Consider the following 18,271-nt stretch of genomic DNA (forward strand, 5'->3'; position numbering starts at 1 on the left):
CCAAACACCATGAATTTAAAAAAAAAAAAAAAAAAACCCCAAGAGGTAAGTGTTACTGCTACCAGAAACCAATTTCTCAAAGCAGAAACAACTCATAGAATAGTTAAGTAATAAAAGTGATAACCAAATAGTAAGAGAAAGTAAAGCAAGAATTAGGGAAAACCTAAGGTAAACAGGTAAGAGATTACACTAAAAGTATATTAGTATACCATTTCTTGAGCACAAGCAAGATACTATATACTTTATTGGTAAGGTTGTAAGGGAACAAATGCTGATGCAAATGCACAAAGAGTATCCACTCTGTATATCAAGGAGATTTAACACTGTCTGACAAAACAATCTATACATTTATGTTTTAATAATGGAATTTTTTGCTGGGCACCGGTGGCTCACGCCTGTAATCCTAGCTACTCAGGAGACTGAGATCTGAGGATTGTGGTTCAAAACCAGTCCAGGCAGGAAAGTCCGTGAAACTCTTTTCTCCAATAAACCACTCAGAAAACCAGAAGTGGTACTGTAGCTCAAGTGGTAGAGTGCTCACCTTGAGCTGAAGAGCTGAGGGACAGCGCCCAGGCCCAACGTTCAAGCCCCATAACCAATTAAAAAAAAAAAAAAAAAAGGGGGGAATTTTTTTGTGAAAGCAAATACAGGTATTGAAAAATATGAAATACATACATCCCCACATCACAATAGTTCATTGTAGTATTCCCTACAACTGCAAAATCCTATAAATGATCTAAATGCATTACTAAGAATGACTAAAAAACGATGGTAAAAACGATCCATGTGTTGCATATATGTACAGTGTACAATAAAGCTGAAAAAGAATAATACCAATAAATGAGTTTTCAGAATATGGTAAGTAATGAAAACAAAGAAGTTTGTCTATATTTTGTGAAATACAAGCAATAAGGAAAAAGGAAGAAACACAAGTGAACATGGCTATTTTCACATGGTATAAAAAACAAAAGAACTGCCATCTATAATGGGAAGGTAGAAGGATACAGGACAGAAAAATAAATGAAAGAAAACTTGATTTCAGAAAAATGATGTTAACTTCTACACATACTCCTCTACAATGAAATTAAAACAAACATGGATTGGTGGAATCTAAAACTTAATGCAAATAAGAACTGTTAAAAAAGTATTTTAATTCCTGCTAATTACTACTACTACTACTACTAACTGAAAGTGAGAGAGGAAGAGCACAAGAGCACAAGAGAGAATTACCCAAGTAACTTTGGCAACCAGTTAAGTTTATTAACACTAATGAAAACTTGAAAACACTTTTAGATCTGTAGGACTGGTAAATGTACTAATGTCACTGGGTGTCAGGTTCCTGGTGTGAAAGGCCAGAAACCTAGAACAGGGTGAGGCAAAAACAAGCTTCTGTGGGCTCACATTGTTGTTGCAGAGCCACATGATTTTAGCTCACTGAAAGACCCTGGAAGAAATGTCAACCGTAGACACTTAGAATCTCTACAAACCATATTTTGTAATATAATACCCACACTGAAAGGAACCAGGAGAAATGACTCTTGGAGAAATGACTGATTCCAAAGCTAGTAAAAGGTAAAGAACAGGCTTATAGTATGTTGTCAAAATGTAAAGAAATAGCTGGCAAGCTCAAGACCTGTAATTTGAGCTACTAACGAAGCTGAGACTTGGTAGGATTGAGTTTTGAAAAAGTCTGAGAGTCCATTTCCAATTAAGCAATAAAATGTGTAACTGTAAGCATGGCTCAAGTGGTAGAGCACCAGCCAAGAAAACCAAGCAAGAGCTCAAGCCCATGAGTTCAAGCCCTGGTACTAGCTTGAAAATAAAAATAAAAAAAAAAAATAGAAACAAAGAAATGTTCAAAAACAACTGAGAAAGCTTAAAGAAAAATCTTAAAAAAAGATACAACTTAGTGTCTGCATAAAAATGAATAAAACTATGGTTATAGTTCATTAATAAGACAGGTATCCACAAAGCAAATATAGGTAACAGTCAAGTACATAAGTAAATACGTATCTATATGGGGGGAAGAGAAGAGAAAGAGAAAGAGAGAGAAAGAGAAAAAGAGAGAGAGAGAGAGAGAGAGAAGAAAAGAGAGAGCTCGTCCTTACAATTGAGTGCTAAACCTGGCAGTGGCAATGAAACAGAAAAGTTACCATTTTTGCAACTAGCAAACTATAGATTGGGTCCTGGAAGAATCAAACACAAATCTAGTACAACTGTATGATGAAAAGCAGGATATTAGCAGTCCTGCAAAGTGTCTCTCTCTAAAGAATGCTTGAGCAAGTTTCAAGGGGAAATACAGTGAAACATATAATGAAGAAACCAAATACCTTTACTGGACGGTCAAAATTTACATCACCAGTAAAGGTGGGAGACAAATGTGCTTCTGGATGTGACACTCAGAGAAGCATCATCATTTATTGTAAGATCCTGACCAAGAATGAAACAGTAATCTCCTTAACAGGAAATATCAGGTAAACCCAAACAGTACTCTGCAAAGTAATATGACAATTAAATGAAATATATGATCTCAGACACTAAGAAACTATAACATTGGAGTCTGACTGGATTTTATCAATTAAAATGTCCTACATTTTTTTTTTTTTTTTTTGGTCGGTCGTGGGGCTTGAACTCTGGGCCTGGGCGCTGTCCCTCAGCTCTTCAGCTCAAGGTGAGCGCTCTACCACTTGAGCTACAGCGCCACTTCCGGTTTTCTGGTGGTTTACTGGAGATAGGAGTCTCACGGTCTCTCCTGCCCGGGCTGGCTTTGAACCGCGATCCTCAGATCTCAGCCTCCTGAGTAGCTAGGATTACAGGCGTGAGCCACCAGCGCCCGGTATTGTCCTACATTTTTATATTGTGGTTTAAAAGAGGATGTTCTAGTTCTTAAAACATACCTTAAATGTAAGAACAGGTATAGGGTCATGGTATATATAACATGCTAGTGCAGAAATATTTTTAAGTGTATGTATACAAGTCTATATGCACACTAAAATACACCCCTCTTTCAACAACGCTTGTATTGCTATAAAACTTGTGTTTTGTAATAATGTAATATATATTAATGTCAACTGAATCAAAATAATTTCTGCATCCCATACTTTATTAGTTTTGTACAGGGAAATTCACTAGAACTGCATAGTTGAGGACCAATTGCTTCTTATTCTTACTATTACATGTTTTACAATTGATTAAAACAGAATTAGCATTTGATCTTCCTAACAGCCTTCTAAGGTATAATAATTATATTCATTTTGTAAAAGGAAATTAAAGGTTCAGGAGATAGGTAATAGAGCTACTCTTTCTTTAGAATCTGCTCAAATTCTATTAAAGTTTGTTTTTAACCACTGACTTAGACTAGATCTTAAAGTGGCTTTTAATTGTTTCACTTGTATTTCTAGTAAAGCTGAATATTTTGTCTATATTTTACCACATTTACAAAGTAGCTCTAACTATCGACAACAGTAGCACTTCATCCAACTTAAAGATTTACATATAATTTTCAGGTCTTAATAATATGCAGAAGATACAATAACGTAGAAAAACTACAAGGCACTTACTTCATTATTTCCTCTCGATCTCCATGGCTAGCATGTTCAGCCTGTATCTTTTGTCTTAATCTATTAATTTCTTTATCTAGAATTGATGCTGATTTTTTTACTTCTATCCGCTCTGGGCAAATCTGTCTTGCTTGTGACATTTTCTCCTGAGAAAAAGGTATTTAATATCTGTCAACTCTTTTTTGATATGACAATTTATCATTCAACTTGTGCCAAACAGGTTTTTTTAAATTTTTGGTGGTATGAGGGTTTCATGCTTGCTAGAGAGATGCTCTTCTGTTAGAGCTACATCTTCATCTCTACAACTTGTGCAAAAAATATGCAAACTAAAATGATGGACTGAAAATTTCAATTCTAACATAAAATTCTGTACTTTAATTGAGGACACAATCCATAGTCATTATAAATCTTTAAGACAAAAATTCCATTGATGTGTACAACTTTAGTTATTTCTAACATCTCTAAACTTCATATCAAAACAAATTTAAAGTGGTAGACAGAAAAGCCTTGGCCCCCAGTGTGCTGAGATTGGATATAGCTTTAGGGATGGACTCTGAACACATCAATGGATTGAAAACACAAACTATCACGTTTAAAAATAATGAAGAAATGCAAAGCATTTTCACATATAGTGTCTCATTTTATATTCAAAATATGTACAGTGTTTTTAAACAAGAAAATAGACTACAAAGTTCCAATTTATTTTCCTTAAGATGTACAAAAGCCATGCTGGAATCTACCTCCTCTACTTATAAAACTGCTTTGATTCATTCTAAACACAGGACCTTGCTTATCAAGAAGCATGACTGGTAGTAAATCAGATTCCACCCCATATCCCATTTACTGGGAAGAAGGGATGTCTTTTTCTGACATAAAGTAGCTACCCACTTGCCAAGCCAGGCATTTATGGAGCCATGTATGTGACTACCACAATCACTGAGAAGCAACATGGGACAGTTTGGCCTGGTTAAATCTTTACCTTTCAAGAGATCCTAAGTCTCTTCTTCCTCTGACTCATCTGAACAATTATTTTATGGGGAATAGAAATTCAGACAGTGTGTCTGTTTCTGGGAACATGAGAAAACGCACTTTAATAATAATCATGACTAAAGTTGTAAACAAAATAAATTACAAGGAAAAGAAAACAGTGGATAACCTCTAGCTCCTTTTCTTTCAGGTCAAGTTCCCGTTTCTTTTTATTTAAAGTATTCAAGTGTTCTTTCTGTTTATCTTCATAATGCCGCTTCCCTCGTTTTTGGTTATCCACTTCAGAATCAGCAAGGTCTAATTCATCCTGTTTGAATAAAGCAAAAAATAATCTTGTAAGAAAGTGTTACTGTATTTAAAGTAGGCGCTAACCACCTGTAATCCTAACTACTCAGAGGCAGAGATTCAAAAGTACAATGTTTGAAACCAGCTTAGAAAGAAAGTCCAAGGGATTTCATCTTCAACTAACCGCAAAATGCAACTGGGGGAATGACTCAAGCAATACAGTTGCAGCTCTGAGCAAGCAAGATAAGGGAGAGTACAAGGCCCTGAGTTCAAGCCCCAGCATGCACACACACACACACACACACACACACACACACACACACACACACGCACACACACACACACGCACACACACGCACACACACACACACGCACACACACACACACATGCACACGCACACACACACACATGCACACGCACACACACAGATTGTTTTTTAAAAAACAAGGCAACAAATTGTGAACATTTCAATCTAGGTATAAGATTAAGCACTCAATAAAGCAGGCAAGATTATGGTGCCTGAGGAGGCAAGTGCTACAGTTTATGTTCATGTGCAACTAAACAGAAGTTCCTGAAATTAAAAAAAAAACTACATATATTCCAATTCTTACATGAAGTTTCCATAAAAAGTGCTTGCTTTCAACTTAATTTTAGTAAAGAAGTGAGCTTAAGTGGGGTGGAGGGGACCCATGTTAATCTTAAGAAATTTAAAACAATGAGTGTTATACTCAATACTCTCCTCTTAGCAGAATTTAGCACAACTTAGCACAACAGTTCCCTGTGCAGGGGATATAACTGCGTGTTCTATGTATGTGTTCTTTCCAATACAGTGTACATGATAGCTTAATTTCTAAATTAGGCACAGTAAGAGATTAACAACAATAAAATAACAGCATATATAATAAAAGTTCTTGTGAATATGTTCTCTCAAAAGACTAAAAATAAATATTCCTACCTACTTTTTTATACTCTGGTTAGCCATGTGTAATGAAGTGGCAGAGTGGAACTGTGGATAATGGAAAACCTAAATGCATATAATTCTAGAATATGTGCAAACCACAGTATTAGAAAATGAAATAGTGACTACTGAGAGGTCTGGAGTGAATTAGGGAGAAAGACTAAAAGGGAATGAGAAGAAATGTCTAGGCATAAAGATTGTAGGGATGGTCTCAAAGGTTTATACTTGAGGAAACTTAACAAAGTATACATAGTTATCTCAATAAAACTGCTAATCCTGACATTAGAATAACCAAACTAAATTTTGATTAGTTTCTTCATGCTTTCTGATCCCAGAATTGGTCACATAAACTATAATTATTATATTTAGCTTCAAGAATCACAACTCTACTCAGAGAAATACAAACCATAACATCATGAAAAAGAGCATGTGGATATCAGGAAAGAACGTAACTTGAAAAACACCTCAAAACTGAAAATATTTGCCTTATGTAACAGGATTTACATGATTTCATAAGGTACAAAACAAGTAAATGCACAAGTGTTTGTAAGGTACAAAACAAGTAAATGTACTACTGTTTATACAGCTAAAAATATGTATGTTATCACATATGATGGAAGTTTGATAATACATAACTCCCATAAGAGAGTTCTGACAAAACATTATAAAAGACAGGAATCAACTGCCTCTTCACTTCCAACAGAGTAAGAAATGGGAATATCTTATGTTAAAGTAGATACTACAATGTTTATAGGACAAAATGTGTAATCATTAATTTTAAATCAGTTTTTGGTAGAAACTTTTTTTTTGTCAGTCATGGGGCCTGAACTCTGAGCCTGGGAGATGTCCCTGGGCTCAACTCAAGGCTAGTGTTCTTCCACTTGAGCCACAGCACCACTTCCTGCTTTTTCTGCTTATGTGGTGCTGAGGAATTGAACCCAGGGCCTCCCGCATGGCAAGGCAAGCACTCTCCCACTGAGCCACCTTCCCAGCCCCAAACTTTTAAAATAGATAAAAAGGGAGTCATTCACCTTATGAAATAGAATGAAAAAATGAAAAAAAACCCCAAAGGTTATTAATAAGTACATATCTTATAGTTTGGGATTTGGTCTTGTATTTTTAGTAATATTTGTGTGTCCTGAGTACTGCTGAATCTAAGTAAAAAAAAGGAAGTACTTCATGTTATTTTATTGAACAAATGAAAGTGAGAAGCTGGGTGATGCCTGTAATTCTAGCTCCTCAGGAGGCTGAGTTTAAAGCAGTTCAAAGCCAGCCCCAGCAGAAAAATCCTCGATACTCTCATCTCCAATCTCCCATCAAAAAGCCAGAAGTCAAGCTGTGGCTCTAGTGGTAGAGTGCTAGCTTTAAGTCAAAAAAGCTCAGATAACACTCAGGCTGTAAGTTCAACAACAACAACAGAAAAAAAGAAAGTGAGAGAAATATTAAATAAAAATCATTTAGTGATATGCTCCTGACTTCTGGGTAAATCCACATATTAAATCAAAACTTAGTGTCTAAGCTTAATTAAGTTATAGCCTATAAATAAATAATACAGTGAGCTATTAAAAGGGAGAACAATCATTTTTTTCTTGTCTGTAGGATACTTAAAAACCAATTTAAAAAACGTAGCAAATGTAAGTCAACTGGATTTACCCTAATGTCAGTAAGATATGCTAAAAAGCAGGAGTTGGGCAACATTTCTATGGCAATTAGTTGTGAGTAGTGAAGTAGGTGGGATAGCAGAAAAAGATATACAAACAGATATATAGACACCAGTTTCTGGCTCTGGGGGTAAAATTACAGAATAAAAAGGCAAAAAAAGCTATAATCCTGTATGGAAACAGAAAGGTATAAATACACTTTATTTTTTTTTCATAAAGAATTGATCTTAGTATGAAAATATTGGTCTAGCTAATTACATAGCACCTCATGTGGTTATATTTGTACTGCTTTAAGGAAGATTCAGTAAATTCTTTGTAACTAAACATAAACACACACACACAGAAAACAGAGTAACAGTGGCATATACCTTAAGTGGATCAGCCATCTCGGACAGTTGGTTAATTTTCAATTTCATTGCATCATACTTGTTTTCCGCTTCTATTTTCAGACTTTTAAAATGTTCCATGTTTTCTTTTTGTTGCTCCATATTTTTCTCAACCATTTTCATTTTGATTTTATTTTCTTCAGCTTCATCTTCCTGATAACATTTAAGAAACAGAATTAAAATACTTATGAAAATATATATACACATAATTCTCAAAGAAAAAAAACTATAGGCTATAGGCAAATCAGATCTAAGATAAAATTAGAAATCTTTGCTTTCATATCTTTAATGGTGAATTAGAAAGTAAAAGAAAACTTCAAAGTAGAGATGCCAATTGGCAGGAAAGTTAAACATATTCTAGTTGAAATCACCATATAAAGTAGTAACTCTTATTCTATCCTCTCATTCTTTTGAAAATAGACTAAGTAAATGTGTGTGTAGACTTTTACACATACACATGTGTCTATTGCCAAATAATGTTTTACATATTGTAAACAAAAATAATTCAGGACACAATCCATATATCTAGGAAATATGATCTGTGACTTAAAAGAAAGCAAAAAAGTTGAAAAGAAGTCCACTAAGAAATCCCACAATTCTCACTAAGGCTGTCAGCCCATGGAAACCTTTGTTCACTACTGCTGAAACTTCAGTGCTTCAAATGCGGACACAAAGGAACCACTTGACAAACATTCATTGTAACAACTATGCCATTTGCCTAAGTTACTGTTTATTACCTCCAGAAAAAGTTTAGCTGGAGGTCCTAAGCACAGTGGATGTCTGAAAAACTTACAGAAAATTTTAGAGAGAAAACAAAGTGAAACCTCCACCCACGCTGATCGATGGTGCTCAACTACGTCATCAAGGCAGTCTATTTTGATGGCCACTGTTTACAACTAGTTCTTAAAAACTGTTTATATGGTGAAAGACAAAACTCAATCGCACGTGGAAAAAATACCAAGGAATGTGATGGCTAAACCCCAGGTACTTTCAAATTTATGAAAGGCGATAGCATTCATAAAGAGTTGCTACAAGTTAAAGGACATTGTTAAAAGACAGAGACTTGATGGCCATTAATTCTTTTTTTTTTTAAATTGTGAGAATACAGTACAGAGGAGTTACAGTTACATGGGCAAGATAACGAGTACATTTCTTATCAAGCATTGCTGCCTCCTCTTTGTTTCCCCTTCCCATCCCTTCCCATCCTCCCCCCAACCTGATCCTCCTCCACCCCCCCCAACCCCGCACCAAAGTTGTAAAGTTCATTTTTCGACATAACGACTTGTACATCTCATTGTTGCAATGGGTCCACCTGTATCCCTAGTTAAACGATTTGTTTTTTTCCCTTCCCCTCCACAAATTATACCAATTCTTAATGACCGTTTAATCCTTTAGAATTTAAACTGAAAAAGAGCATTCTTACCAAGGTTGCAATATCTACAGATTGGTGTTCTTCAATATTCTCAAGTTCCCGAATTTCAGAAATAGTTTTTCTTATTTTCATCTGAAAGGAAAATGTTCATAACGTATTAACATAAACATAAATAAAAACCATAAGCCTTAGAATGTTTTAATCCACAAAGCTCTAGGCATGCATTATAATACAGAAGAATTTCATAGTTTGCAAAAGAGAACACTACTAGTAAAAAAGATTTATACATAAAATTTTGGCAGGATCAAACTTACTGCTCATCAAGTCCATGTAAATAAGACAAGTAATCTATGAGCATTTACAATGACCACTGAAGACTCAGAGATAAGTAAGACATGTATCATATGTAGGGATGGAAATATTACAACAAAACTTCTTCATACAGTTAAACTACACTAATAATTTTTCTTTAGCAGGGAGCAGTACTGGTTTGAATTCAGGATATCAAACTTAGTGGAAAGATATAGAGCCTCAATCACCTTCTTTTGGCTTTGTTAGATAGGGTCTCGTGCTTTTACCTAGGCAACTAGGACCACAATTCTCCTATTTATGACTCCCAACTAGCCTGAATGACAAACAGGCAAGTATGACTATATTCAGCTTCGTGGTTCAAACAGGGTCTCCCCAACTTTGCCTAAGCTGCTGCAAATAGCAATACTCCCAATCACTTCCTTCTGGGTAGCTGGGATTACAGTAGTAAGCCACTGAGCCCAGCAAGAAAAAAAAAAATTAAAGATTTTTATATTAAGTTCAAAGTGGTAAGAAAAATAAAAGGACATTTTGTTTTACCTTTAACTCTTTATAATGTAGCTGACACCTTTTAAGAAGTTCATCGTTGTGTTTAATATCTTTTTCAAGTGCAGACAAATGTTGGTGAAGTTTTACTATCTGCGCCTTCTTATTTTCAACTTCATTCTCCAAATCACTTGAACGAGAATACCAAAAATACTTATTTTTCCAATATTACAAATACTTTAGAGCCCTTACAAAGAAAAGTTTATTTATAATAACTTATTCACATTATCTTTCTCCATTAAAGTAGTTTCATAACCATGCCAAGTTATAAATAACATGAAAACTATTACAGAAACATTAAAAAATAACTTGTAAAAACTGTTTTACTTCTTTTGTAAATAAGTGCTTATGCTAAGAATTCCTGTGACAGGCATTGTGGATAATCATAGCAAGAAGCAGGAACAGAATGAAGACACAATCCCTGTAAAGGGGGATAAATGAACATTTTATGTGGTCAGGAGCCAGATGCTGGTGGCTCACACCTGTAATCCTAGCTACTCAGAAGGCTGAGATCTGAGGATCACAGTTAAAAGCCAACTCAGGCTGGAAAGTCTGTGAGACTCTTTATCTCCAATGAACCACCAGAAAACTAGAAGTGGTACTGTGGCTCAAGTGATAGACTGCTCGTCGAGATCTTGAAGAGCTCAGGGACAGAGCCCAGACCGAGTTCAAGCCCCACGACTGACAAAAAGAGAAAAAGAAAAAAAAAAACTGTGAACAGGGATAGCATACATCCAGAGAAGTACATGAACACAGAGGGAGTCTGGAAGAAGAAACTGTAATCTCAAAAGTTTCCATCAAAAAAAAAAAGACCTGACAAGGATCACAACTAAAAAAAAGTTTCCATCAGCTAGCTGGGCCAAGTCGGAGAATAAAGAAATACACAAAGCAGAAAATGAAGAGAAGAGGTTACAGAGGTTACATAGTAGCTCAAGACTTCTTGTTGCTGAAATGGGAAGAATTAAAATTGAGGAGAGAAGGTAAAGAACAGAAGGACAAGTTAGAGAGAATAAAGGTAGGCCCCCAAACTATGAAGGGTCTCCTGGCAGCAACCTAAATTGGCTCCAGAGTGACCTTACCTTCCTCACTGGACACACACTCCTCCATTCAGAGCTGGGTGGTAAATGAAGGGAATGATCTGTGCAGTTCCTAACAATCTTGCCCTGATCTAATATGCTGGCCACATTTCACTTGGACATGTTTCCTCACATTTCAGAATCTACTTAATAGCTATGAAATCTGAAAATGTTTTCCAATCTACAATTCAAAATTAATAGTTCTTTTTATTGATACATGCATCATACATAAAATATGTACTGGTAGTAAATTAACTGTGCTACCTTTATTTTCTTCAAAAAATTCAGTAAGTTTTGCTGAGTAGATAATAAACAATAAAAATGAAGAGAATGAGAAGTGGTGTGCTATTTCTGACAAAAATGAGAACAGATACAAACATTTAGTTTAATTCTACAGCATTTAGTAAGAAATATTTACTCAATAGTAGATGTTGAGGGGCTGGGAATGTAGCTTAGAGGTAGTGTGCTTGCCTAGCAGGCATAAAGCCCTGGGTTCAATTCCTCAGTACGACATAGATGCCGGAAGTGGTGCCGTGCCTCAAATGGTAGAGCACTTGCCTTGAGCACAGAGAGGCTCAGGAACAGTGCCCAGGCCCTGAATTCAAGCGCCGGGACCAGCAATAAAAAGAAAAAATAAGTGTTGACACCTTTATGAACAGCAATTTGCTGGGGGTAAAAAAAGATCAAGTAAATAACATTATTATAAAGTTTTCTGAAAACTGGGAATAAATTTGAGGGACCAATAGAACTCATTCATAAAAATGTTAAAAAGTTTTGTAAATTTTTTGCTGGTGTGACTAAATTTTACCCGTGCTAGTGCTTCTCTTTAGTTTTCAGTTCTTTTAACAGGAGAACAGCTCCTCTCTAAGGAGATGTGTAATGTCTGACCTACTAGAATAGTTGTGTGGCGGGAGGCGATGTGCTCTCCAGCAGCACTCTCTCTCCTGCAGCGGGCACATTATGTCTGTTCCACAGCACTAATCCAATGACCAGCTGACCGCTTCTCTTACCTCACTGAGTAATCACTAAATATTGGTTGCTTGCAAGAAAAATTAAAGAATACAATTTTAAAGCCTAATTTAGAAAACTATCAATATATTATTTTGGCAATTCAAAAATGCAAAGGTATTGTTTTATAAACTGCACTAGGGAGCTTGCTTATATATAGCATGTACTTTTATAACTGGAAAGCTCATTGAGATAATAAATAAAACCAAGTGCCCAATTACTAGCCAATGAGCTCTGAACTTTGCCCTGTTGAACAAATGCTCTGAAACATTCCAATTCATTATTTTATACTGTTCTTATAATCATATGCAAATGACCAATATTATAAAAACAAAAAATCTATTACAACAAAATTCTGTCTCTTTTATATAGTCATTTAGAATACTTTTATTTACTTCTTTTTTACTTCAATTTACCTAATTTCTTTTAAGTTCTTTTTACATCTCCTACATCATTAATTCAGATTCAACCCATTAATTCACCAGCTATATTCATTTGGTTGAAAAACCTTTAATTTTTTTTTGAAAAACCCTTAATTTTAATGGTACCCAAAACTTTGTGTATTCTTAAAGTATCACTTAATGCATTATTAGTTTTGCTTAACTTCTTGTTTTCTCTAGCCAATTTTATTTTCTTAAGCATGTATTTTAATTATGTCAGTTGATATTTATTAAAACAGTACAATTCGAAGCACCAGATGTAAGAGCTTGAGACAGAATGTAGGCCAGTTGGCCATATGCAACAGTGGGCAGTGATGAAGCTCATTGTCCTTCGAGCTCTTTGTGGACAGAGAACAATGATCAGGTAAGACATTTTGTGTCCTTAACCCGGAATACTGTTGTCAATGTGATGAAGGAGAATTATTACAAATCCAGAATGTCACATGCAGGTAAACAACCTTTTAACCCCATAAAGAGACAAATTATAGGAAACCAGAGAAAGAAAACACCAACAGTGATATTAAAGAAATTAAACCCCAAAGAAAGCAGTGGGAAAAATATAGTAAAGCTAAACTTGACTACAACCTTATTTCAGAATCCACATCTCTGCTTAGGAATTTAGGTCTTGTATTTTCAGATGAATAATAACGTCCTGAAAAAACTTGATCACCATCAGCAGTAAAAGCTTCTCTACAATTTTTAGGCGGCTTTTGGGACTGCATTATTGAACGAGCTACGGAATTATTCTAAAACAAAAAATAGAAGGAAAAATATGTTTGAAACAATGCCAAAGTATTTCTCATGGATACAATTTAAAAATATTACTTCTCATTATTTTCAGATAACATATTCTTATTTAGGTAGTCAAATGAAATACTTAATAGTATCCATTTGTGAAATTATTTCACAAAGAAAAACTTAAGAGTTATATTGTTCCTTTGGGTAGCAAACATAAACCTAAAGCTTTATTATTTTCCATAGATTTTCTTATGAGGTAAAAAAAATAGCTTATCAATCATTCTATGATGACAAAGGAATAGTAATTATAAAACAATCTTGAGTTTGGCCTTACTTTGATTAGCAGCACTGTCTCAATGCCCCTCATGTCAATCAGGCTATTTGCAACAACTGCATTATCTATTTCTAAAGCTGTCAGAACTGTTGGATACTCTGGATGGTAAGCAGCTCTAGGAGACAAAAAGGGTCAAATTTTATTTACCAAACTTTAATCATAATACATAAATCTCAGGCATATAAAAGTTGTGCGTGTGTATATATAATGTAATTTCATACACATAAAAGTTGTGTATGTGTATGTGTGTGTATTGTGTGCATATGCACCAGGGCCTTCCTTTAGGACTTTTCTATCTACTTGGTAAGTCTGTTATCATTTCCTTCATCAATAAAATTGTTATGTTATACTTCCTTAACATGTAAGCACCTCAGGGTTATTAAGTAAGAACCTGCTTATTGTCTAGGACCATTAACTACACTGAAGGTATACAGGCTTGCTTGGAGAAGTTTTACAAATCAGTATGACATATATGGCAAACATTCAAAGTTATTAAACTCTTTCCAATATTGCATATGTGACTAAGCAAAATCAGAAACAGTATATAATGTGATTACCTGTGTCTTACATCATAAACTTCATTCCGAAATTCAGACACTATTATCTGTGGCCGAGGGGTCCCAGGTGGATAGAACCTTTTCATTAGTGACTGCAGTACTCTTTCATCAGCATGATTATGGCAACAATAGGCCTGTAGAAGTCCTTTTAAACAAGATTCAATAGCCAAAGCAAGCTCAGGGTCTTTAGGATAAATGCAGGCTCCTAAATGTGACAGCAATTGTAAAAATGTCCATTACTACTTATTTACAAGGGTCCATTAGTACTTATTTTAAAACACTCATTTTTTAACAGTTCATAAGTGACTTTACTATTTCCATATAAAATAGTTCAAAAAATACCACAGATCTCATTTTAACTGCAAGGGGAATCCCCACATGAATCACTTGCAAAAAGGAGAAAACACCAAATCTTGTGAAAAAAATCTCATAAACATCAACAACAGCTTTTCCATGTAAGTTTACACAATTCCAGATCTTAAAATTGTGTTCTGAAGTCAAGATAAATGATTTACAAATAAATTCTTTGTTATTTTATGTAAATTAGTATCAGAATGTTAGATTTAAGGATGAAGAAAACAAGGCTCATTTACTGAACTAGATCATGGTATGTATATAGGCTCATTTCTACTTAGTGAAAAGAGATTAGTTACTGGCACAGCTAAATGCAGTTGTTTAAAAGTAGAAAGTATACCCATAACTTCATCAACTAATAACATATAGAATTAGAAAACACTTGTAGGAGTATTAAGAAAATTCATGAATAAAATAAACACAGACTTGATCAATAGGAAGGACTCAGAAATCATGTTGTCCAACTTAAATAAAAACAAAGAACAAAGTCATTTCTTAAAGGTTCAGGTGTTTATTTTATGCCAATTTTTTTTGTTTTGTCTGATCAATTAGTATTTAAATCAGTTGTGATTACTTATTTGTTCAGGAGAAAATATGGACCATATTATTAACTGTATTATGTTTACAAAGTTCTCTTTCTTTAGTTGTTTTATGCTTTAAAATTATAAAAGTAAAATTAGAAAGCATAAAGCAGGTTTCTCATTATTTTTAAAATATATTATGTACATATTTATAAGATTATGTCTTTGTTGCTTTGTATGTCCCTCCCCCATGGTATAACCCCTGCTTTCACTATATATGATGTTGGTATATGTGGAGGGGAAGGGAAAAAAGAAATCATTAAAACAGGGATACAGGAGGACCCATTGCAACAATGAGATGTACAAGTTGTTATGTCGAAAAACGAACTTTACAACTTTGGTGGGGGGGGGACAGGGGGTGGGGGGAGGATACAAAAGGATGGGAAGGGGAAACAAAGGAGGAGGCTACAATGCTTGATAAGAAATGTGCTCATTATCTTACCCATGTAACTGTAACCCCTCTGTACAGTATTTTCACAATAAAAAATATATATATATGTACAATCCAAGTCCACACCTTCCTGTGAATAAGAGTTATGTTTATTATATTCTCACTAAGTAGTAACAAATACCTAAAGGGCCTACAGGTTTGTGGGCAAAATGTCCCCGTCTGTAAGCATCATCTATTGCTTCCAGAAGTGCTGGAACATGCGAACCAAATCTTTTTATTCGATCAGTTTTACTATCTTTCAACTCTTTTAGTTGCCTCTGATTATAGTTCATTGCTTGCTTCACATCGAATTCTTCTCTCCTGAAAAATGAAAGTAGAGAACCAAAACAGGCATGGGATAGGTATATAGAAAAGTTTAGGTTCTATTCGTTTATTAGCCTGCATGTTAATAAAACAATCCATCTAATTAGAACTCATTATTTGAAAATAATTTTGTTACCAGACTCCTAAATATTCAGGAGGCAGAGGTTCAGAGGATTATGGTTTGAAGCCAGTCAAGGCAAAAGAGTCAGAGACTATCTCTATAATAACTAGCAAAAACCAGAGTCGAAGCATGGCTTAAGTGGCAGTGTCAGCCAAACAAGCAACCCAAGCAATGTGAGAATGAGTTCAAATGCCAGGACTGGGGAAAAAAAAAAAACAGCAAAGTAATAACCTGAGAATCCCCAAATGACTCAAGAAGACAGACTCTGGGAAAACACTTTGAAAAGATCGCTCATTTGTATAAGAAATGTACCAAACAACAAAAAAATGTATGTTTTATAAGCAGCAAAACTATATGATGTTCAAATAACTAAATAGATTTTAAGGATTCTGAACTTACCTAAGTCTGTTATGCTCTTCTTTGTACTTTTCTATAGCTTGCTGGAATTGTTCAATTTCCTGATTGACTGAATTTTCCTGATCCTGTAAGGACTTCACTCTCTCTTTTAACCAACAGATCTTTTTCTGCCTTTCCAATCGCTCAGGTTCCAAAGATTGATCACTACTAACAGTAAAGAGTAAAGTAGGAAAATGTCAAATTAAAAAAAGATATATTCCAACACTGAAAAAGTATAAGCTAATTTAATAAAATATCATTAATAACACAAGATATAAATACTACACTGCACTTAAATTACGTATTTATGACAAGATATGTGAAAATTGTAGAGTAACTCTTACCTTTTCTTTAGCTCTTCAATTCTTTTACAGAGCTGCTCATCATCTTTTTTTAATGCTTTATATTCATTTAGTGACCGATTATACAAAACCTAACAAAAAATTGGACATATTGTAATAATTTGAAAAAACAACTATTCCATTCAAGTCCACTTTTGGCTAATTTCAAAAATTAGAGGCTGCATTATGTACAGAAATATGATTTTATAAGAAAGTACATATTTGAAACCTCTACATTTTTTATTAATTTATTTTATTATTGTTATGGAAGCGATGTACAGAAGGACTATAATTACAGTTACATGAGTGAGGTAATAGGTGTATTTCCTTTTGTACAGTATGTTCTGTTCCCTCATGCTCTCTCAGTCCCTCCTTCCCATCTCCACCCATGAGTTGCATAGTTCACTTTCACAAATGTCCAGTGAGTTCCACTGCTGCACTTTTCCACCTGTTTTCTCCTCAAGATATATACTTGAATATACCATATGTAAGGAAAGGACAGAATCATCAAAAAATATAAATATAAAACTAAAAAAATTAAAATAAAAAATAGAGGTCTTTTGTTTCCCTATCTTGTTCATTTATGTATATATATATAATTTTATGTTAATATGAAGAAGTGCATAGGCATTGTGCCTTGAATATCCTCTTTTGTTCTGTGTAGGAGGAGCTAGAATCCTGTATAATTTATCATATCCCAGTGTATTTTAGATCTAATTTCTATGTATCAAAGAGAATATGTGCCATTTGTCTCTCTTAACATGGCTTATCTCATTCAACATGATTGGTTCTAGTTCTATCCATATCCCTGCAAATGACATTATCTTACTCTTTCTAATGGCTGTGTAAAATTCCATTATAATATAGATAGCATATTTTTTAGATCCACTCATCTACTGTGGGGCATCTGGCCTGTTTCTCTATCTTGGCTATTGTGAATAGTGGTAGCAATGAACACTGATGTACAGATGTCTTTATCAATCCTGGCCCTTGATGTTCAGGGTAGTTGCTCAGGGGTGGTATGGCTGGGTTATAAGGAAAAATCTATGCTTAATTTTTTGAGGAACCTCCAGACTGATGTCCAGAATGGTTGTACTAGTTTACATTCCAACCAATAGCACAGTAGGGTTTTCATACATCCCCAACAAACATTTGTTGTTGTTCAAATTCACAATGTTGGCCAATATAACTGGGGATGAGATAGACTCTCAGAATTGTTTTCAATTTGCATTACCTTTATGGCCAGGGATGATGGTGAGCATTTCCTCACATATTTCTTTGTCATTCTTACCTCTTCTTCTAGAATTAGATTATTAACTTATACGTATATGTATTTCTTTGCCCGTTTAGTTAGTGACTGGTTTATTAGGTCTAGGAGAGGCTCCTTGGCCTTTGATAAATTGCTGGTAAAATTCTTTTCCCAATTGGTTGGCTGTCTTTCTAGTTTAGTAACTATGTCTTAAGCTGTACAGAATTTTTTTGTTTTGATGTATTCTCACTTGTCAT

The 18,271-nt window shown here is 34.7% G+C and overlaps 1 protein-coding gene across 3 annotated transcripts in view; it reads right to left on the reverse strand.

Annotated features, from left to right (window-relative positions):
* The window catches only part of Smc6 (structural maintenance of chromosomes 6), a 59,105-nt gene that overhangs the window by 15,328 nt on the left and 25,506 nt on the right, over nt 1-18,271 (reverse strand). For 2 of the 3 annotated variants that reach the window (XM_070025027.1, XM_070025028.1), the window contains 11 exons: nt 16,769-16,857; nt 16,428-16,592; nt 15,726-15,904; nt 14,219-14,423; nt 13,662-13,776; nt 13,175-13,335; nt 10,060-10,195; nt 9,262-9,342; nt 7,821-7,991; nt 4,717-4,854; nt 3,561-3,706 (listed from right to left, as the gene is read on the reverse strand). In XM_070025027.1, the coding sequence (XP_069881128.1) occupies nt 3,561-3,706; nt 4,717-4,854; nt 7,821-7,991; nt 9,262-9,342; nt 10,060-10,195; nt 13,175-13,335; nt 13,662-13,776; nt 14,219-14,423; nt 15,726-15,904; nt 16,428-16,592; nt 16,769-16,857 (1,586 nt within the window). The remainder of the gene's footprint in view (nt 1-3,560; nt 3,707-4,716; nt 4,855-7,820; nt 7,992-9,261; nt 9,343-10,059; nt 10,196-13,174; nt 13,336-13,661; nt 13,777-14,218; nt 14,424-15,725; nt 15,905-16,427; nt 16,593-16,768; nt 16,858-18,271) is intronic. The other variant, XM_070025026.1, reaches the window with a different exon arrangement.

This window comes from Dipodomys merriami, unplaced genomic scaffold (genome assembly GCF_024711535.1).
Source record: "Dipodomys merriami isolate MVZ:Mamm:240054 unplaced genomic scaffold, mDipMer1.0.p SCAF_17, whole genome shotgun sequence".
Classification (NCBI taxonomy): Eukaryota; Metazoa; Chordata; class Mammalia; order Rodentia; family Heteromyidae; genus Dipodomys; species Dipodomys merriami.